Raw genomic sequence first — 23,467 nt, forward strand, 5'->3', positions numbered from 1 at the left:
TTTTTTTTTTGGTAAAAAGACACACTATTCTAACTATTCTAAATGGTTGACTTTCAAATAGTTTTTAAATGACAGACAATAAAAGGGCCAAAAATAAAAACACCTTAGACTTGCACTAAAAAAAAGTGTCACAGCAATGCATTGATTTCTCACTTTCATTGTGTATTTTAATAGAATTCCCTACAATCGGATTAAATTACGCTATTGGAAAAAGTCAAGCAAACCATTTAAGAGATACAACAACTGAAAAGATAATTAAATGAATGAAGTAAATGGGAGACATTTTCATGTCATGTTTTCTATAATATATTACACAATCAAGCCAAATTGCAGCTGATAGTTCAATCCACTTGAGTCCAGGTGACAGAACAACTTGATCAGCTGTGAATAATTGAATTCGTCCTCTGCTGGGAGCAGCGATGGATGTGCATTATGAACTCACAAGGTGAAGACTTTATTCCACTCGGGGTTCAGAGTCTTGTAGACCGTGTGTGTTTGCAGACGGTCGTTACACAACTCCGCAATGCAGAACGGGTCGCTCTTTCCTGAAACACAGTGTTGCGATCAAAAGCTTTTAGGTTAAAACACCCAAGTGAGATATGAGAATGATATGAATAAAATGGAATCTATCAAGTTTCTTGTAAGTCATTTGTACTTAATAACAAAACAGTCTGACATCAGAATTGCTGCAATGCAGTTTCCTGTCCCATAGTTTAAGATTTAAGTGTGGTCTGTGATGTTTTACAGTCATCTCGCTCTCCAGTGATTCTATATGTCCTCTTACACTGAACATTTGGGGTTAGTAAGGATGCATAAACTGATCAAAAGTGACATTTATAATGTTTTCTCTGAAACAGATTTCCATTGCTGTTCTTTTGAACTTGTAACATGGTTTCTTCAAAAATAATCAGCGCAGCTGTTTTCAACTTTGAATAATAATAAATGTTTCTTGAGCAGCAAACCAGCATATTAGAATGATTTCTGGAGGATCGTGTGAAATCCCATCACAATTATCAGAGTTGCTCATGCATGTTTATCTGGTGATCACACAGCTTCCCTTCCCTTTTATTTTTAAAGGATAGCCTGAGTAAAACATCAATGATATCTGTGCTGAAAGAACATAATTCCACTCATCTCCCACCACTTGCATGTTGTTTTATGAAATATTTGGCTAATAATTTGGCTAATAAAAATGTGAGGGGGAAAAAAGTACACTGAATCAGTGTGGGCAAATTTTGGAGGGAAAAACGGTATAGAAGAGCTAAAAATCAGTCTTTATAAACCAAAGGCTGAGAGAAAGGCACAGAAAAATGTGTGTGTGTGCAGAAGGTTTTTAAAAGCCTTTGTCTGTTCACCACGGTGTGGTATTAGAAGGAGGCATGAAATCAGAACCCATGAGGTGGGCCGCTTTTGAGAAAAGAGCAAACCTCAAAAACTAGATCAGCTTATGAGTGTGAAAAAATGAAATTGGGAGGCTACTCTCTTTCAGACGGTCATCTTTCCATCATACACCTCCAGAAGAGAAACTGAGGTGTTAAGCACTCCAAAACATACTGAAACATGCCTGGGAAAGTCTTATAGACCATCCAGAAACTAAGAATCCTGGTTATCGTTCCACTGCGCACAAATGAGTACAGGAAGTGACATATGATTTTACCTGTGACATCAGCAGCCATCAGCCCCTCGGCCCGCAGGATCTTCACCTGCACGATTCCGACATCCTTCAGGTTAAAGAACGACCTTAATGGACTCTGAAAAAGAACAAAAACGCATCACGGAGGCCCACGGCTACATTCAAAGTGCACAATCTGCTGAGCAGCAATACATCCATATGTCTCTGACAGCTCTATTTAGGCCCTAACTTTCTCTAATCCCCCGTCAGAGTCCGCGAGCAGTTTTGTGTCCACGTCAAAGCCACTCGGCTGTGGACATTGAGACAAAAACACTGAGCCGCCACGCCAGATTATCTGGTGGCTCTCACGAATACATCTTCATTATGCAGCTGTTATGAAAGAAGGTCAGTCTGCATTGGTGGTGAGTTTCTGTAAGCGGTTCAGTGACCGGCCCTCCGGGGGACAGTGGCATGACAAAGACAGACCGTGAATAGAGAGGACAGACAGCTCTGAGAGCAGCGAGATGTCTCTCTCTCTGTCTTTGTTTGGTGTGAGTTACTCCACCGTTGTCCAGTTGTGAACGAGGCCAGTGTTAATCCAGTAGTGCACTGGACTGTGATCATATTACGCCCCCTTTTGGTCATAGAAGTGTACTGCAGAATAGAGCATTAACCGTTTCTGCTGTATTTTGCACGTGTTTTGATAGAAAATACAGTAAAAACAGCAAAATTTTGAAATATTTCAACAATGAAAAAAATATTTTGAAATGTAATTTTTTGCAGTAAAGTGAATGCCAAGAAACCCTAGAAAAAAAATCCTGTTTAGGTGTAAGGGCGTCACACTTACATATCTCTTAATGATCTGCTGGCGATCATGTGGGTCGTCCAGTAAGTTGACAGACAGGTCAGAGATGGAGACAGCGACTGTGGCGGTCAGAGTCACCAGCAGTACCAGCATCCCTTTATCCTCCTCCAAATCAAGTTCTAGCTTGTGTGTCTTCTCTCTGCTCAACTTGGACAGGTCCAGCTGACACCTGAAATGTTTTAAACACATGCACTTCTTGTAAATCAAGCATCTAGCAAGGGCATACTGATAACATGATATGCATGTAAACGATATGGAGGAAATTGTACGCACTGGCCAATGAAGTCGTCTCTCCTTCCAATGTCTTTATCCCAAACGGAGATCTCCAGAATGCCTTCTTCCTCGTCATACAGATGCAAGTCGAACTGCTCCCTCCACTGAGGGTTGAGCGTCTTGGGAATTGTCTGTTAGTACAGAAGAATAAGTAACAGAGAAATAGTTTTAGCAGACATTATTCTTATTCTGTCTGCGGAAACGTATACTGAAGTGTCCTTTATATGACATATGACAAGGTTGTCATGATGATATGCACATGTTGAGATAATTGAAAAATATATTCATAAATTGAAATATGATTTAATTTGATTTAATAGATAAACAAATGTACTTTTCATTTATTATGTATGGTGACTAAAAAGTTAAACAAACACATTATTATTATTTAATTATTTATATATTAATAAAATTAATTATATATTAATTATTTTAATTAATAATAATTTATGGCAAATATATATTATCATTTAGTTATAATTCAGCTGTGAACAATGCAAGCTAGGGTTATTGGTGAATAATATTTTTCCATTCCTTGCTTACATTAGCAAAGAAATTTCTGTCAGAAGAAATATTTTTCCTTTAGAATAATGGCTGAATCGTGAACAGTAAGTCCAGAGATATTTAAAAAGAGTCATGTTGTCACAGTCGCTCATACCTTACTCTTGTACTTCTGAGGGCCTAGTTTGAACTTGACGTAAGGGTCACTCAGGCCGTTCTGGTCCATGGGCGTGAGGTTATGACCCTCGATGAGTCTGATGCTCACGATGCCCCTCCACAGCTGAGACTTTCTGTGCAGGTCTGACAGCCGAAGATTCTGCTGCTGCTGCTGCGCTCGACACACATCACAGGACATTAAAGGGTTACTTCAGTCCAGTCATCTACTCACCCTCATGATGCTCAAAACATGATTTTTGGACACAAAAGGAGATTGTCTATACAGCAAAAGTGACTGCAAAGCTCCAAAAAGAACAATCTGAGCATCAAGTACACTACTGTTTTAAAGTTTGGTGTCTGTTTTTATTTTTATTTTATTTTTTTTATGAAATCAATTCTTTTAAATCATTAAGGATGGATTAAATTTAACAGAAATTACAGTAAATAAATCTATAATGTTACAATTGACATGCTACATTTCTATTTCAAATCGATTATGTTTTGAACTTTCAAGAAATGCATCTCAGTTTTTACAAAGATATTAAGCAGCAAACTGTTTTCAACAATAATAATAAATGTTTCTCGAGCAGCAAATTAGTGTATAAAATGATTTCTGATGAATCGTGTGAAACTGAAGATGAAAATTCAGCTTTGCATCACAGGAATAAATGTCATTTTAAAATATATTCAAAAAGAAAACACGTATTCTAAATTGAAATAATATTTAACAGTTTTTACTACCTTTTTGATCAAATAAATGTTGCTTTGGTGAGCATAAGAGGCAGATCTTACTGACCCCAAACTTTTGAACAGCAGTGTTCATGATGACATGATGATTTTTGGATGAATCCCTCAGTAGGGAAAGAACTCAAAGAGTGTGGAATGGTTTCACATACACCAATGACTGGGTCACCAAATCATAAAATGCAAATGTCCACAAAAAGGAATGGCCCATCACCCCGAGAGATGCATGACTGCTGCAACTAACAGAGCCATACGGATAAAACTCATCCTCTGACCAGACTGCTGCAGTGCTGACATTAAGACCATTTGGCACACAAACCAATTTCTCTTTGAACATGTTGCTTAAGTCACACAGCCAAATGTCCCACGATAAAGTGTGTGGGACAGTTTACACAGCAGCTAGTCAGAGAATCTAGGGGCAAACGCTCTTGCTTTTTTACCTTACTGCAACTCTTCCAGCTTCTCCTCAGTAGCATGGTCTACAAAAACAACAGAGCAGGTTATATGTGTTACTGTATATTCAGGGGGCAGGGATGGAGGTGGGTGCGCTTTGATTACCGCCAAGACTACTTTTGTATCCGATGAGAAGCTAAATCTCTAAATCTGATCAAGAGATGCATCTTCTGTTCTTACGTGATCAAAGCCGCCCATCAGACTGCCGTTTCATCTGTTGGTGGAACACCATGTGAATTTGGATGTGTTCTCCGCCCGCCTGCACACTGCAGCAGGTTTCTAATGTCCAATTCAAAGTCTTTTCATGCATTATGCAGACAGCACAAACGTCTCATCGTCCCAGTGTCTCTCAAGAGTCATGGGCTTTTTGGACTGGCTGAACATCATACAGTACTTATACTATTTTTGCACAGTATGCAATTTTTATGTAAGCCAAATGAGCATGTTGTTCTGGGCACAGTATCCCACAATGCAGTGTGCTTGACTTGATTAAACATAATAGCCATTTTTACTGGATAACTGGACTTCATAAACCTAATGAAATGCAACATAGTAGCTCACGTGACCACAGTGTATAATAGTACTATTTGAATTGTACATTATGCAGTTTTTTAGATAGTAGACTAGGCAGTATATACTGTACACTACCATTCAGAAATTTGGGGTTGGTAAGATTTTATAATCTTTTAAAAATAATTTTCTTTTGCTCACCAAGGCTGCATTTATTTGTTAAAATACAGTAAAAACTGTAATATTGTGAAATATTATTGCAATTTTAAATAGCTGTTTTCTATTTGAATGTATTTTGAAATGTAATTTATTCCTGTGATGCAAAGTTGAATTTTCAGCATCATTACTCCAGTCTTCAGTGTCACATGATCCTTCAGAAATCATTCTAAGGTGATTAATTTTGATTCTTTGATGAACAGAAAGTTCAAAAGAACAGCATTTATTATTTTGAAATAGAAATAGTTTTTGACATTATAAATGTCTTTACTGTCACTTTTAATCAATTTAATGCATCCTTGCTGAATAAATGAAAAAAACAATCATAACCCCAAACCTTTGAAATGATGTGTATAGTAATCAGATATCAACTCCAGTTGCATGTTTCACATGCTTTTCAAAAAAGTGATAACTGGATGTGGTTGCTAAACACTTCCTGAGAGCTAAAAATAGTCTCATGAGAAAGGTGTGAAACAAATATGAGGTCTGTAAACATGACAGAATAAAATATTTTTGGCTGCATGCTGAGAATTTGCCAGCAGACTGAATCTTTTCCTACTTTTATAAGTATAAAGCAATATAAATTTGCCAATGAGTCTTACCGCCTGTCGGAGAGCCTCTCTGTCCTCTGTACTTCTTGGGAACAGAGTGACCGCCAGCTCCAGAGAGCCCAGGTCCTGATCGGGACAGTGAGGATCTTGAAGGTCTAACTGAACATCAAGAGGCCTACAACAAAAACACGAGCTGTTATGACCACCATTAAAAGTAGTGTTGTAGTTTTTCACTTAAGAAGTGAATAATCTTTTTGATAAATATGTTTAAACTGAATTATTAGATTTACCTAAAATGATAATGACCACTTGTCAATATAATACTTTTACTGGTAAGCGAAAACTTTTGCATTTGTATAATGCTTCATCCAAGACACTAGATGTCAGTATAAACTCTAAGATCACAACAAAACCTTAGCAAATCTGCACTTGTCAATGTTAATTTCATGAAACACCTAATACATTTAAACATCCTTTTATGCAGATTGAAAATGTATTTTGACACTAACTGTTGAATTGTTATAATTTTGCAGTATTGATGTAAACACGATACCTCTGCAGTTCCAGAGAATCAAGGTACAGGTAAGCTGAGCCCATAAAATCATCTTGAAGGCCAAAATCATAGTCAAACACCTAAAATAGATTACAAAAGTGAAAATTCTTTAGGAAGAAATATCACAGATCATTCTAGACTTCTAATGACTGATTGATAGCTCATAACAGTCTGTTGTACTGCAATCAGTCAACATTGTTCAGTCTGTAATACTTTTGTTTCACTAATGAATTCTTTCATTCGGGAGTCAGAATACATCAGTCCCACATTATGTTTTTGATTCACTGAAACAAACCGGCTCATGAGAGTCGTTCATTTTGGAATCAGTCAGAATTGTTCAGAATGTAGGCTACAGTTTTGGATTTGCTAAAATGAATCGGCTCATAAGAGTTATTTGTCCAGATTGGCATATAAAGTCGCATGGTATGTTTTTGATTCACTAAAAAGATCCGGCTCATTAGAGTCATTTGTTCTGGAATCGGTCTTTATTGTTCGTGCTGTAATGTTTTTGATTAAATAAAAATTACTGGTTCATAAGAGCTGTTTGTTCAGAATTGGACTACAGTCGTGGCCAAAAGTTTTGAGATTTACATAAATATTGGAAATTGGAAAAGTTGCTGCTTAAGTTTTTATAATAGCAATTTGCATATACTCCAGAATGTTATGAAGAGAGATCAGATGAATTGCAAAGTCCTTCTTTGCCATGAAAATGAACTTAATCCCAAAAAACCTTTCCACTGCATTTCATTGCTGTCATTAAAGGACCTGCTGAGATCATTTCAGTAATCGTCTTGTTAACTCAGGTGAGAATGTTGACGAGCACAAGGCTGGAGATCATTATGTCATTGGGTTAGAATGGCAGACTTGACATGTTAAAAGAGGGTGATGCTTGAAATCATTGTTCTTCCATTGTTAACCATGGTGACCTGCAAAGAAATGCGTGCAGCCATCATTGCGTTGCATAAAAATGGCTTCACAGGCAAGGATATTGTGGCTACTAAGATTGCACCTAAATCAACAATTTATAGGATCATCAAGTACTTCAAGGAAAGAGGTTCAATTCTTGTAAAGAAGGCTTCAGGGCATCCAAGAAAGTCCAGCAAGCGCCAGGATCGTCTCCTAAAGAGGATTCAGCTGCGGGATCGGAGTGCCACCAGTGCAGAGCTTGCTCAGGAATGGCAGCAGGCAGGTGTGAGCGCATCTGCACGCACAGTGAGGCCAAGACTTTTGGAAGATGGCCTGGTGTCAAGAAGGGCAGCAAAGAAGCCACTTCTCTCCAAAAAAAACATCAGGGACAGATTGATCTTCTGCAGAAAGTATAGTGAATGGACTGCTGAGGACTGGGGCAAAGTCATATTCTCCGATGAAGCCCCTTTCCGATTGTTTGGGGCATCTGGAAAAAGGCTTGTCCGGAGAAGAAAAGGTGAGCGCTACCATCAGTCCTATGTCATGCCAACAGTAAAGCATCCTGACACCATTCATGTGTGGGGTTGCTTCTCATCCAAGGGAGTGGGCTCACTCACAATTCTGCCCAAAAACACAGCCATGAATAAAGAATGGTACCAAAACACCCTCCAACAGCAACTTCTTCCAACAATCCAACATTTTGGTGAAGAACAATGCATTTTCCAGCACGATGGAGCACCGTGCCATAAGGCAAAAGTGATAACTAAGTGGCTCGGGGACCAGAATGTTGAAATTTTGGGTCCATGGCCTGGAAACTCCCCAGATCTTAATCCCATTGAGAACTTGTGGTCAATCCTCAAGAGGCGGGTGGACAAACAAAAACCCACTAATTCTGACAAACTCCAAGAAGTGATTATGAAAGAATGGGTTGCTATCAGTCAGGATTTGGCCCAGAAGTTGATTGAGAGCATGCCCAGTCGAACTGCAGAGGTCCTGAAAGAGAAGGGCCAACACTGCAAATACTGACTCTTTGCATAAATGTCATTTAATTGTCGATAAAAGCCTTTGAAACGTATGAAGTGCTTGTAATTATATTTCAGTACATCACAGAAACAACTGAAACAAAGATCTAAAAGCAGTTTAGCAGCAAACTTTTTGAAAACTAATATTTATGTAATTCTCAAAACTTTTGGCCACGACTATACAGCGGTCACACAGTATGTTTCTTATTCACTAAAATGAATCATCTCTTAAGAGTCATTTGCATTTTTATCACTGTATATTGTTTGCACTGTAATGTTTTTGATTCTCTAAAAAGAACCAGCTCATAACAGTAATTCATTTGGGATTCAGACCACACTGTTCACGCAGATTCACTAAAAAGATTTGCCTCATAAGAGTCAGTACATTGGGTTTTGGAATTCACTGGGCAAAAATATGATTTGATTCACTAAAATGAATCGGCTCATAAGAGCCATTTATTCAGAAACTAGACTACACCAGTCATGCAGTAAGTTTTTTATTCACCAAAATTAATTGTCTCATTAGAATCATTCATTTAAGGGGAAGTCGTGGCCTAATGGTTAGAGAGTTGGACTTACAATCGAAAGGTTGTGAGTTCGAGTCTCAGGTCGGCAGGAATTGTAGGTGGAGGGAGTGCATGTACAGTGATCTCTCCACCTTCAATACCATGACTTAGGTGCCCTTCTGCAAGGCACTGAACCCCCGGGTGCTGCAGCATAAATGGCTGCCCACTGCTCTGGGTCTGTGTTCACAGTGTGTGCAGTTATCACTGCTCTGTGTGTGTGCACTTTGGATTTTTTTTTTTTTAAAAGCAGAGCACAAATTCCGAGTATGGGTCACCATACTTGGCTGTATGTCACGTCACTTCTCATTTGGGTTTCAGAATACACCGTTCAAGCTATATGATTCTGATTCACTAAAACATACCGAGTCATTAATTAAGGATTTATACTAAATACTGTAATGGTAACAAGCATCCATAAACACTGCGAATAAAAGTGGTAATTTTACCTTAATATACAGAGGCTCTTGTAAATTGTCCACTATCAGACAAACACGCTCGTCCCAAACTGGATTAAGGTTCTTGTGGATGATTCTACTACGGAAAACTTCTTTGCCAGCTATTTTGAACTTCACATATGGGTCACTTGTTCCTGAAACACAAGAGCATTTTGATCTAAACAAATACATAATTGATAACACATTTCAGCAAATTGTAGCAATTCAGCAAATTTCTCAGTGAAAATGCTAATGTGTGGCTATGGTGTTTGGGGTGTGTTCCGTGTGGTTGTTAAAGTGTTGCTAGGGTGTGTTCTACAGTATGTGGTTGCTTAGGTGTTGCTAGGGTGTCCTGGGTGTGTTTCTTCTTTGTGGTTGCTAAGGTATTGCTAGGGTATGTTCTACAGTATGTGGTTGCTAAAGTGTTGCTAGGGTGTGCTGGGTGTGTTCCATGTGGTTGCTAAGGTGTTGCTAGGGTGTGGTCTACAGTATGAGGTTGCTAGGGTGTGTTCTACAGTATGTGGTTGCTTAGGTGTTGCTAGGGTGTCCTGGGTGTGTTTCTTCTTTGTGGTTGCTAAGGTATTGCTAGGGTATGTTCTACAGTATGTGGTTGCTAAAGTGTTGCTAGGGTGTGCTGGGTGTGTTCCATGTGGTTGCTAAGGTGTTGCTAGGGTGTGGTCTACAGTATGAGGTTGCTAGGGTGTCCTGAGTGTGTTCTGTGTGGTTGCTAAGGTGTTGCTAGGGTGTGGTCTACAGTATGAGGTTGCTAGGGTGTCCTGGGTGTGGTCTTATGTTGTTGCTAAGGTGTCACTAGGGAAGTTGTTTGGCCAAGGTTAAATTATATTCTGGGCAGTTTGATCTAAAAAAATAAAAGATCACACATTTCAGCAAATAATAGAAGGAACATAAGTTACAAGGATCATATGAATACATCTTATTAAAAGTAAAACACACATTTCCTGACTGTGGTATTAATGGAGACAGCATGAGCATCAGAGATGCAGGTCTTACCGCCTCTGTCTCGAATGGCAAGGTTGTTTCCTTTTTTCAGCATGATGTCTAGCTGGTACAGTGCTGAAGTGGGCAGTGAAGGCTGTGTTCCACCATTACCAGCTGCAGTAATCCCCTGAATAAAACAGACATTGTCCCAGATACTTAAGTGACAATGACTGACAGGACCTCCTCAAAAATGTAATACACCCAAAGCCCTTAATGACAAACCTTATAGGGTTTTACTTACTCAAAAGTTATCATATGAGAAAACAAACTCAATTTATGATTGAAATTCTGACAGGATGTTGCAAAATTCTCACAAGTGATAAACTGGTGCTCTAAAATCAGAATTGAGAACAACACTGAGCTCTTGTTTTACAGACCAAGTATTATTCTGTTCTAATAGTTTTATTAGAATGGCCATTTGCACTCTGCATTCATTTAACTGGACTCAATACAACATATTTTCTTGTTTCAGTCATGGTTTTGGCTGTTATGTAGAAATATTATGACAGTGTCGTGCAACAAGTAATTTCTCTGTTCACACTAAAAGCTAAATTGCACAAGGCACAAGATGAAGCAATAAGTTTATCGGAATAATGTGATTCCACTTTGTTTTTATACTTTCACAAAGTCAACACTCATTTTCTACCAATTTCTTCCTTGTACCCTTTTGTGGAGATGTTCACTAGTGAAATAAGCTTCTACTTTGCTGCATGCTGCTTAATAACTTCGTCTTATCATTGTGGTTGGTCATTTTATTTCAGTCAGATGATCTAAGATGAGTAACCAGTTCTTGAACTGAATAAGCCGCAAATAAAATAAAAAAAGCAAGTCACAGAAGGCTAAACTAGCTATCTGTTGTCAATTGCCTAATTTTTGCATAGGAAATGAAACACTGTGCATGTGATGTCAACTTCACACATCTGACTTTGCTTAAAAACCCCCTGTTACAGAGTTCAGAAAAAGTAATGTGGTTTTTCCAGTGGTGTGGCCTAGTGGTTATTGGTTTAGTCTGAATAGTTGTGTATTCATAAACTACCATCATTGCACCTATTTAAGCCACCAACTTGAACACCAGCTGCAAATCATTTAAAGAATGTATATCATGGAAAACAATTTTTCCCCAACATCCAGTGTTCGAATTAAGGGGGGGTCCAGGAACTCCCAAAAGCATTAAGGGACCTCCATAACACCACAAAACACCCTGGTTTTTCAATAAAACGTTAATACTTAAAATTAAGTTCCGATAGCTTATTACATTTCAGAGTGTCTATTTACACTAAGTTCAAATAGCCTGCCTTGTTGGCAGAAACTATTTACACTAGCTCCACCCACAAACATGTGATAGGGTCAACACTATAAAAGACGGCTGTCAATCGTCAGCTCCAGTGGCGTAGATGGTAAAGCACATACTGAAATCTTTTTGATGTGATCTACCCGAGTTCGAATTCGCCTTTTACCAAACTTTTTTTTTTCATCGGAAAGGCATTTACAGGTGCTGGTCATATAATTAGAATATCATCAAAAAGTTTATTTATTTCACTAATTCCATTCAAAAAGTGAAACTTTAGTATGTTCATTCATTTCACACAGACAGAGATATTTCAAATGTTTATTTATTTATTTTTTTTATGATTATAACTGACAACTAAGGAAAATCCCAAATTCAGTATCTCTGAAAATTAGAATATTACTTAAGACCAATACAAAGAAAGGATTTTTAGAAATTTTGGCCAAATGAAAAGTATGAACATGAAAAGTATGAGCATGTACAGCACTCAATACTTAGTTGGGGCTCCTTTTGCCTGAATGACTGCAGCAATGCGGCGTGGCATGGAGTCGATCAGTCTGTGGCACTGCTCAGGTGTTATGAGAGCCCAGGTTGCTCTGATAGTGGCCTTCAGCTCTTCTGCATTCTTGGGTCTGGCATATCACATCTTCCTTTTCACAATACCCCATAGATTTTCTATGGGGTTAAGGTCAGGCGAGTTTGATATCAGAAAACACAGTGGACCAACACCAGCAGATGACATGGCACCCCAAACCATCACTGACTGTGGAAACTTTACACTAGACCTCAAGCAACGTGGATTGTGTGCCTCTCCTCTCTTCCTCCAATTTCCAAAGGAAATGCAAAATTTACTTTCTTCAGAGAACATAACTTTGGATCACTCAGCAGCAGTAGTCCTTTTTGAAGCGAGACGCTTCTGACGCTGTCTGTTGCTCAAGAGTGGCTTGACACAAGGAATGTGACAGCAGAAACCCATGTCTTGCATACGTCTGTGCGTAGTGGTTCTTGAAGCACTGACTCCAGCTGCAGTCCACTCTTTGTGAATCTCCCCAACATTTTTGAATAGGTTTTGTTTCACAATCCTCTCCAGGGTGGGGTTATCCCTATTGCTTGTACACTTTTTTCTACCATATCTTTTCCTTCCCTTCGTCTCTCTATTAATGTGCTTGGACACAGAGCTCTGTGAACAGCCAGCCTCTTTTGCAACGACCTTTTGTGTCTTGCCCTCCTTTTGGAATGTATCAATGGTTGTCTTTTGCACAACTGTCAAGTCAGCAGTCTTCCCCATGATTGTGTAGCCTACAGAACTAGACTGAGAGACCATTTAAAGGCCTTTGCAGGCGTTTTGAGTTAATTAGCTGATTAGAGTGTGGCACCAGGTGTCTTCGCTATTGAACCTTTTCACAATATTCAAATTTTCTGAGATAGTGAATTTGGGATTTTCCTTAGTTGTTAGTTATAATCATCAAAATTAAAAGAAATAAACATTTGAAATATATCAGTCTGTGTGTAATGAATGAATGAATATAATACACAAGTTTCACTTTTTGAATGGAATTAGTGAAATAAATCAAAATTTTGATGATATTCTAATTATATGACCAGCACTTGTATTTTCAATAAAAATTAAGAAAATTAAACAAAAAGTAAAAAATATAGTATTGGGTAAGAAGGGAGGGCTTTAATGTCCCAACAAGGTGGCATTCATTTAATAATTTGAATTAAAATGATAATTTACACTAAATACATTATTAGTGCATACTGTTTTATAATGTACTATAATGTTATATATTACTCTATAAAATATTTATAATCCAATAAGAAGTATAAATAGCAGGAAATCCTGCTATTTTAACAGTGTAAATAGAATCTATTGCTATCTGCACTTCTTGTAAATAGCATCCATCACTATTTGCACTTAGTGTAAATAGCCTCTATCGCTAAGAAAATATGCTATTTTCACTTAGTTTAAATAGCATCTATTGCTATTTGACTTAGTGTAAATAGTTGCTGCCATTAAAGGTCCCGTTCTTTGTGATCTCATGTTTTAAACTTTAGTTGGTGTGTAATGTTGTTGTTAGTGTATAAATAATATCTGTAAAATTCTAAAGCTCAAAGTTCAATGCCAAGCAGGATATTTTATTTAACAGAATTCGCCTACAAAAAATGACCTGTTTGGACTACATCCCTCTAGTTCCTGCAGTAATGATGTCACTAAAACAGTTTTTTGACAAACCTCCGCCCACATGAATACACAAAAAGGGGGGCGTGGTCTTGCTGGCTCCGACGGAGAAGAGGAAGAGCTGCGTTTGTGTTTGTCGCCATCTTTTTTTGGCCTTCCCAGGAACGCTGTACTTAGAGATCAATGGTTACAATTTATGTTTAACTCGGTTCCCGAAAATTATAATCCACATGTAAAACTATGTGCAGCACATTTTGCTGAGGACAGCTTCCTCAATCTCAATCAGTTTAATGCCGGATTCACACAAAGATTATTCCTGAAAGATGGAGCAGTTCCCTCTTTGTCTGGAGAAGGCGCTGTTTATGGACCACAACCGGTAAGTGTATTTTATTATTTAAGTTGGTGCGTTTAACAGTTTCTGTAACTTATTACACAAAGGGCAACGCTGTTTAGCTTTGTTAACTAGATGTTAGGGCTGTGTAAAAAAATCGAATGCGATTTTCATGCGCATCTCGTCAGTAAAAACACACCAGGAGGGCTGCGTGTGCTCAGCTGGTGTCGAATCACAACACAGGAACCGCTGGCCCAATCAGAGCTCGTTACGTATTTCTGAAGGAGGGACTTTATAGAACAAGGAAGTCATCAGTCCGTTTTTATGACAGTGAAAACTGCGGTATACAGATAAGTGAATTGTGTGAAAAATACTGTGTTTTTTAACACGCGAAACATGAACACATGTTATATTGCACACTGTAAACATAATCAAAGCTTCAAAAAAGCACGAAAAACGGGACCTTTAAATGTAGGCCTGCTTATGTTACATCATATTTTATTTTTATGGGTGTATGGACAGCTTCATTGATTGTAAGAGGACTAATGAGTGCTTAAACACTAGCTATACTGAATGCTCATTTAGAATGTGTTCTTTCACTGCTTGATTCAGTAAAATAAAATTAATTAAGAATGCACCTAAAATTCAAAATATGGGGGCAGAAAATGTATATATTTATATAATTTCATATAGTTGATCAATATCACACAGAGAGTGCCAATCTTTCGCAAAAATCACAAATGATATATTGATTTTACACAACAGTTCAATAAATAAGATAATATTATTATAAATATTATTATTATTATTATATTATTATACACTTTATTCCCAATTTTTTGCCTATTTTATCAACAAAAATGGTTTCAAAAAAAGCCACAGCCATGTTTTGCGTCTCTGAGCAACATGAACGAATCAAACTTTTAAATGAATCGGTTTAATCACAATTACTCACTTATTAACAGTGCTTGCTGCCACCTACTGGTGGTTTTAATTTCACATTTAAAGTACCTTGTTACATATGATTTTAAAATCATTTCAAATATCAGTAGTCAATATTTTAAGATTAAAATATCAATACATTATTTATGAATTTGTACCTTTCATTAAACGGTGTGTATATATATCTAAATACCACTTCAGATGCAGCTTCCTCTGCATTGCATGAACTTTGTTGATCATGATTTTATTTGTTTGTTAACAGCCCCAAATGCCTTATTATTGAAATTGCTTTATTGATTAAATGTATAAGAATTTCCCACATTTCTAGAAAAAAAAAGAAATTCTAGAAATAAAAATATATGCCCATAAAGTCATCACAGGTCTGAAAATATTAGCAAACCTCTCCTCAACAAGCCTCTTGATTTGATTCATAATTGTAACACCAATGGTGCAGAACAAGTTACGTGACAATGTTGAATATTTTGGGGCTTCGGAAAACACAGCACCACTAATTATGTAACTTAAACACACAGACAATATTTGACGAGCACTACACACATTCTACTTCCTCTTTTTCACCCTCGAGTGAGAGATGAGGTCAAAAACACATTTCTCTCACACACTTAAGTGTGTTTGCAGTGTCAGCTGAAAGCAGGCGATTTGCATTGTGGACCTTTAGAGCCTATTTAACATCCTGTTAATGACAGGATTGTCAAGAAGAAGGATATAGGATATTGTTATTAGATCAGGGATTCCTCTAACAACATCCTGGTGTCATGTTTGAGATAAAGAAGTTCTTAAAGCTGATTTATATTTACATATACAATATTTATCTTCCTCGATCATTTCTGGATTGCTAAAATCAAACAGAAACAGGACAAACAGACTTCCAAATAAAATGAATGAAAGGTTTTATCTCCTCGTCTGATAATTGGTCAGTCAAACAGATAGTCCCGCCTAGATGTCCGGTTTATAATGGTTCCACCTACAGCTGCAAGGTAAAAATTGTATTGTTATTTTTGTAAAGAATTTAAAAAAGAAGCGATTATGACTTAAAATGTGATTTTAAAAAAAAACTCCAGGTTTAGTGTTTGTAGAGCTAAAATATTTGGATAATAGAGTATATATCAATTTGATTATTACTATTTTCTGTTATGATTTATAATGATTGTTATTACAAAAAAAAATCACTATTGTAATTTCACTGTAAAATCAAATCTAATATATTAGAAAAATATAATTAATAATAATAATTTTACAGTTCAACTGTAAAATATATGATTTTTTTTATTTTATGATCAAGATGTTTTATTATGATTATGATAATTTATTATGATTATTATTATTACTAAATATAAACAAAATACAAAATATTACTATGGTAATTTCACTTTAAAATAACAATCAAATATGTAATAAAATATAATTATTATTATTATTATTATTAATATAAAAAAATTACACTACAATTACTAATTTTATGGCTGCCTTATTTTCTTAATTTTCAAATGGTAACCCATCAAACGTTTTGACAGAATGCCACAGGGAGTCTTAGAGCTTCTGTTTTGTTGATAAAACTCAGAGCAGATGCAGAGATGGAGTTTGTGTGAAGAAGACACTAAAAACACTGGTTCATGAGCTGCTCGTGAGAAGATGAACACAGTGCCAGGCTTAACTCTGAAACTTGAAGTGCACATAATTATTAAATTAAATCACAGCCTTTGTGATTTGATAATCTCACTGCATGTTGAGATTGCATTTTTATTTCAATTAATCATCCAGCCCTCATTCCATGCTTCCCTATAAGATGTGCCTAAGATGAATTCACCTTTCCCTGTACTGTTTAGAGCACCTCTGTAAGCAAAGACACCACGTCTCACCTCCACTGTGAGGTAATTACAAGAGCAAGGAGGAAGACGCTGACATGGGGAACGGTGCCAGCCAATGAAACAAGTCAATCACTGCACTGAATATCTTTATTGAGGTCTGTTTAAGTAGCTCATGTTGATTGTGCCTATAAATCAAAGTCTTGTAATAAGCTCCCTCCTGCTCCAGAAAGTAGAAACGGTGTGAGCATGACAGCAAACCAATACTAGAAACATCGGTCTTTACTTCATTTCCCACATACCGTGACTTCAACCACATACCGTACACAATCAACATGCTCACCGAAATCAGTGCCTATAAGACACATGTAGAGGTTCTACTCCTGAGCAGATAGATCATCTCCTCTGCCAGATCCTGACTTACAGATTTCTTAAGAAAGGCCTGCTGCTGTTTATCAAATCTCATACCTCCCCAAATGACTTCCTCATCTATCCACAAAGACAGCTCATGCAGCTCCATACCAAAACTGTTTGTCAAGTCCACACATGCAGTGGAGCAAAGATAGCAGCAGAATGATCCAGAGGAACTCTAAGCTCCAGGCCGTGTTGTTTGTTTGACTCTAATCTTTACCACACTATTGGTGGCTGTTAAGCCAGTGATGTAATGGCTTGGAATTGAGATGCATACAGAAAAGCTATATGTATGTTTAATGTCTAGTCGAAAACGTTATTGTTCAGGGTTTCTTGCTCAAAAGAAGCCATTTTGAACTGTTATTTAAAAAAATTAAAATCCTGTCATCATTTACATATCTTCACATCAGACTTTCTTTTTCCTCAGGCAGGGATTCCTGCACTTTTTTGTCAGCCACAGCCCTTGGACATAAAATATTTACTTGAATTTACTCCCATGAGATTTTAAGTAAATATGTCAGTAATGTATCAACACATTTGCAAGTTCGCGGTCCTCTAATGTCAGTTAATGGTCACATGACATGCAAGTAAACTGATAAAAATCTAATCTTTTTTAGCTAATGTTTTTTTTTTTAAAAACTCTCAGTGCTTGCAGAGAATGAGTTCGTAAGAAGCAGCATTACCATGAGCCAGGCCGCTCTGAAAACACTGTATTATATGATGCCCGCATGTAAATGAACACAGTGATACTCTTAATTCTGAAACACACACCTATTTACTTTTAGAAAAAAAAAATTTCTGTGTCATAATAAGAAAGAAAGACATACTGTACAGGTTTGTAACAACCTGATGTTGAGTTAAGTCTTATTTTCTGGTAGACGATCGCTTTAAGCAAAACACACCACTGCTGCCACCAGAAAAACAACAATAGAAGATCGCATTTTTTGAGATCTATATGTATGCAAAAATCTTTTAATCTGTATTTATGGATCTCTAAAATCTGATACACATACACAACTAATTATATAAAATGTGCTAATAAAGACAGTAATTCACTTCTGCAACCTTACTCAACACTTGGCACCCTATTTGGCTTTAAGCCTGTTATATGTGTTTGTGTGTCTTTACTTTTAGGCAAGTTCCTCTTCCTGATAAACCAGCTTGGCAAACACCCCCAGGAACAGAGAGAACTAACTGTACAGAGCCAACATGACTGAAACTAACAGTAGTAGACAAAACTCAATGTCAAGACTAAACTTTACAGTTTTAAAAGAAAAACTTGTGGAAAAAAGGCTGACACAAGCTCGTTCTGGCGCATGTCTTTGTGTGAATGGGAATCTGACATGAGTTTGACTATGCAAACACATCACTTTGCATCTACAAATGTAAAAATGACCATGCACAAAAACACCTGATTTAGGTAAACCTTGGTGTGCACCCATTAAAGGCTTAAATGTGTATGTGTATGTACAAGGTCAAAGATATCCACATGCATGCATGCAACTAAAATTACTGTCTACTGATAATAATGAGTTCTGGCATGACTTCTGATTTGGACTTGCAATGAAAAAATATTACAGTGTAAAAATAATTTTGTTCTTGTTTGTTTGTATTCAAAGCAGTTGGTAGGGTGCAGACAAAAGTGGGACATCAGGTAAAATGAGGCAAATGGTCTTGATGGTCAACTGCCCTTTAAACCCAATGCAAGTCATTCTGAAATGTTTCCATTTCTCTAACATCATTCAAGGTGGATGTGATCAAGCTTCAGGATCTAACGGATTTCAGCCTGCGTATTAATCTGGTTTCATATGGTGTCTATCTGAATGTGCTGCTCATTTGTGGTCTGCTTCAAGCTGGGATGTTTGAGATTGACTGGGTACACCTTTTTTACACCTAGTTTTACCTATAACAAATCAGCTTAAACTAATATAACATGGCTTTTCCAGCAGGAGCTTTGCTGTAATTAATCATGTTTCTTATAAGAAAATGTATTTGTTGTAATATTTTGTAGCAAACAAATTTTCTATAACCCGGAATTCAGTTTCACATTTGCTGATGACTCATTTTACCTAAAAAAGTTAAAAGTCTATCACTATCAACTAGAAATTACTCTAAATATGGTTTAATACATTTATAATTAGGAAGCTGCAGCATCACAAAACCCTACAGGCTTAAATTATTATACAAATTTATTCCTGTTGTGGAGAGTTCACTGTATTAGTAATACTAAAAATCTATTTTTTACGTTCTAAAACATCTGCAAATGTTAAGCATAAACTATCTGTATGAGATAACTGCATCCATCACATATTACTGCAGTGCTATGGCAAAAACGTCTGAATGATTATAAATCATCTTACCACACTTTTATTGATCTCTTCCTCCATACCATTCATCACAGATTCATCGGTGCATGTGGACCCTTGCAGAGCAGGTTTATGTTGAGACTGCACCAACTGGGAGAGCGTCGGTTTGGAGCTGACGGTTCTTTTCAGCATCTGGATCTCCGAACCGAGCGACGCTGCTGCTACGGCCGGCGTACCGACACCCTGCTCGGGCAAGTCGCGGAGCGTCCTTCCGCTCTCAGCACCATCTGGAGCGGCTGTTGCGCTGTGCAGATTGGGTTGAGACGAAGACATCGTTCGCTCCAAACCATTTGGTCGTTTCTTTTTAAATATCCAAAACCCGCTTTCTTGCTTTCGGTCTTTTTTGCCCAGTTTGGGGCTGCTGGTGAGTTTGGGTCTGCCGTGGAAGGATTTCCACAAGCCTCGCTGATGCTGATGATGGGATGGAGAAACATCATCCATGTCCATATTCCCCTCCATATGATTTCTGAAGTCTGCTGCCCCGTCCCAGGTAGATATTTCGGTGAAGTTAATGTTGAAAACATGCAAACCGATGCAAATAGCATTTACTTCAGTGTTGGTGTGGTCAGCAGGACATGTTGAGTGTTAAACGCATGTTTGATGCGGAAGTAGAGTGATGGAGAGGCAAGTTTTCTCCAGATCACATCTGCAGACCTTTCATAGTTTTATAATACGAGACAGTCTCCCAGACAGTCTTTGGTCCTCATCCACGCCCAGTAGGCCTATCTAAAAAAATGTTGCTTTGGTATCCATACTAAATAAGTATGCTATCTGTGATCACGCAACGCATCGTTCCTGCCCACCGAGCTGTTATTTACATGCACCTCTGTTAAACTCCTCCTATGTTCTGGTCTGTGTTTTTCGACACGACGTGATCGAAGAATGTAATATGCAAATATGTATGCAAAAAACAATTTATTATAAAGCAAACATGTGGACTTGGGGGGGGGGGGGGTATGTGACTCTACCAGGTCCGGCGTCGAGGGGGGTTTTGCACCCCCTGCGATGATCTTAAGCCACCACTCCAAAAGACTGTAGTTAGTTGTCAGATTCGCTGGCATAGGTGGTAAAGATTGAATCAAACTCATTTTGACGCGTTCGACGCGTTCGAATCTGCCTTTTGGCTAACTTTTTTTCTCCCTTTTCAAATTTCATATCACATCAGAAAAGCATTTATTTTTAATAAAAATTAAGGAAATAATAAAAAAGTAATTAAGTTATTATTATTAAGTTATTATACTGTTATTGCATATAACATATTGCATTATGTATTACAATGCTTGTTTATAACGTCACCTTATTTTAATCATGACTTTTAAAAAAATATTTGCATAAAGTTTGAACCAGTTCTGATGTGCATCGGGCCAGTGCAAAATCATAATACATTTGTCTTCTTTGCGAATAGTGACGATAATTAGTAATACTAATCACTTTGTTTAATAAGCACAATTAAATTATATCGATACAAAAAAACACACTAACAATAGCGTTTAGGTCTCTGCAGAGCAAAAGTGGGCGTTTATGACCTTGTGGGTGTTTTCAAACTGCTGGGTGTTTCTAAATCATGCAATCAAAATGATCCCCCTTACCCAACCCCACCCCTAAACCTACATCACTATGACGTCAGCCAATCAGGTATCATGGTATAAAAACACCCCGATTTGTTAACTCCCATTACTTTTCTGCAGACCTATACTTGTTTTGAACCAATAGAGACAGAGCGCCACACATCATAATCTGAAAACGATGCTGTGTAAGTTTATAGTGTAAGTTACAGTAACTTTTCTTAGTAGTCTGTGCTATGGGACAGTCTCAAGCCTCCCGGTTTTCATCCAAAATATCTTAAAATAAATTATCATAAATTGTGTTCCAAAGACGAATAAAGCGTGGAATGAGGGATTTAGTGATTAATGACACTTTGATCACTTTGGGGTGGAGTATACCTTTAACGCTTGATTTTTGGGGGGGTCGACAGCTTATAAAAATGTAGTTCTGGGTTTTTTTATCTTGTGTATTGTACACCTTCTCACATAGCAGCTTTTAGGCATTGCTCTGTTTTTTGTTATAAGTCAGAAATGACAAGGAGGCAGCTTTCCCCAATAGAAATTCAACGGAGAGCGTTGGATTGTTTTCTTCTCTAAGGCGGAGACAATGAATTGTCCGATATGCATGGATGCATGTTACATGGACTCACAAGGAAAAAGGTAGGAAGACTGCTTTGCAGCCTTTATTTATTGTAGGATCCATGATATCTGTGTAAGTGTTGTGCTCTGGGCTTGCTCTCTTTCAAGAGTTTCGGCCGAGAGGAGGTGATCGTTTGCTTAGAGCATACGCATTGCTCTCTCTGTTTTCCTTGTCTCCTCCGTTGCCTCTGGGTATGGACGTCCTAGCTAAGATTGGCCAGGACCAGTCTTTATGCCATTCTGTCGACCCATTTGCTTCCAAACAGTTCCTTTTAGAGTACTGGTGGTCAAAGTGGAATGTATTTTGTTGGTGGTGCCGTCTGGCCTACTCAGACGTGGTTCTTGGAATTGGGCAGTCTGTTAGCCAGTCCCCTTGGGAGGTTCCCCTCATACAGGACCTGCTGACTTAGGCTCAGGGCATGATTTGGACATCCCCATCTGGATTTTTGGAAGTAATGGGAGTGGCCCCTGAGCGGAGTTGTAATGTGTTCTGGTCTATCGGCAGAGATTACGACACTATTCTTAATTCTAGGGCTCCCTCCATGAGATGCTGTATGCCTTTAAATGGAAGCTTTTTGCTTCCTGGTGTAAGCAACACAATCTGGACCCAGTCCATTGCACTGTAGGGAACTGCATCTCTTAATTTTTATGTGGCAGCCATGGCAGGCCATCCATTTGAGCCGTTTAAGTCTGTGCCAGATAACTTTTGAACCTTAAGCTCGTGGTGCATAAAGAAGATCTGTAAAGTTGTAAAGACTAAAGTCTCAAACCCAAAGAGATATTCTTTATAAAGGTTAAGACGCGTCCACGCCCTCCTAAAATGCCTCTTTTAAACACACCCCCACATGTCTACGTCTTGATATGGGAAGATTTGCATAACACCACAAAAATGTTCATGCAAAGAAAGAAGATATATCTTTTATTCTCACTGCAATGTTGTAACCGCTGGCGCCATGTTGTAGAGATGCGGTTTCGTTATGAAAGCAAAAAATACTTTGTTTGGCCTTCCAAAAGACGAAACAACTAGAAATCAGTGGTTAAGTTGTATTTACAACTCTGTTCCAAAACAGTTCATCACAAATATTCAGATGTGTACAGCACATTTTATGGAGGACTGTTTCCTAATCCTGGGAGAGAAGACTACAATGCCGGCGATTCTGACTCACAATCTGTAAGTACGTTTACATATGTTAATGATTTGCCACTGATAATTCAAATGTGAGTTTTGAGCAGTGTTGTACAGTAGCGCTTGTTGTTTGTTGTTTCTCCGATCACAAATGCAGACATGGTTTTATGTTTACATGGCGTGATGCAACGCAACACATCAAAACACATTATAAGTCATAATAATTCAGTAATTATGTCCCCACTGGATGCAACAAATGGCTAATTTGTAATGGGTTTTATTGTTTTTGTCTTGTGATGCCGGGGTTTTGACTGGGACACGCATCACAGTATGGCAAGGGGTTTAACATTTCCTTCACACGCTTGAAGAATTCGGCCGATCACAAAGTCCTGGATAGATAGCCAATCAGAGCACACCTCACATTTCAGATCGATGAGCTTTGTAAAAAAAC

General features: G+C 37.8%; 1 protein-coding gene across 2 annotated transcripts in view; it reads right to left on the reverse strand.

Moving 5' to 3' along the window:
* Nucleotides 1-20,522, reverse strand: part of LOC132127805 (multiple C2 and transmembrane domain-containing protein 1-like) — a 30,666-nt gene extending 10,144 nt beyond the window's left edge. Inside the window, exons 1-11 of one of the 2 annotated variants that reach the window (XM_059539936.1) lie at nt 19,702-20,522; nt 10,374-10,488; nt 9,375-9,517; nt 6,435-6,514; nt 5,933-6,056; nt 4,592-4,630; nt 3,409-3,579; nt 2,751-2,881; nt 2,460-2,646; nt 1,658-1,751; nt 443-545 (exon numbers count right to left, since the gene is read on the reverse strand). In XM_059539936.1, coding sequence (XP_059395919.1) covers nt 443-545; nt 1,658-1,751; nt 2,460-2,646; nt 2,751-2,881; nt 3,409-3,579; nt 4,592-4,630; nt 5,933-6,056; nt 6,435-6,514; nt 9,375-9,517; nt 10,374-10,488; nt 19,702-20,166 — 1,652 coding nt within the window. In that variant the 5' untranslated portion in view covers nt 20,167-20,522. The other variant, XM_059539935.1, reaches the window with a different exon arrangement.
* Nucleotides 20,523-23,467: the final 2,945 nt, after the last annotated feature.

Source organism: Carassius carassius, chromosome 45 (genome assembly GCF_963082965.1).
Source record: "Carassius carassius chromosome 45, fCarCar2.1, whole genome shotgun sequence".
Taxonomy (NCBI): domain Eukaryota; kingdom Metazoa; phylum Chordata; class Actinopteri; order Cypriniformes; family Cyprinidae; genus Carassius; species Carassius carassius.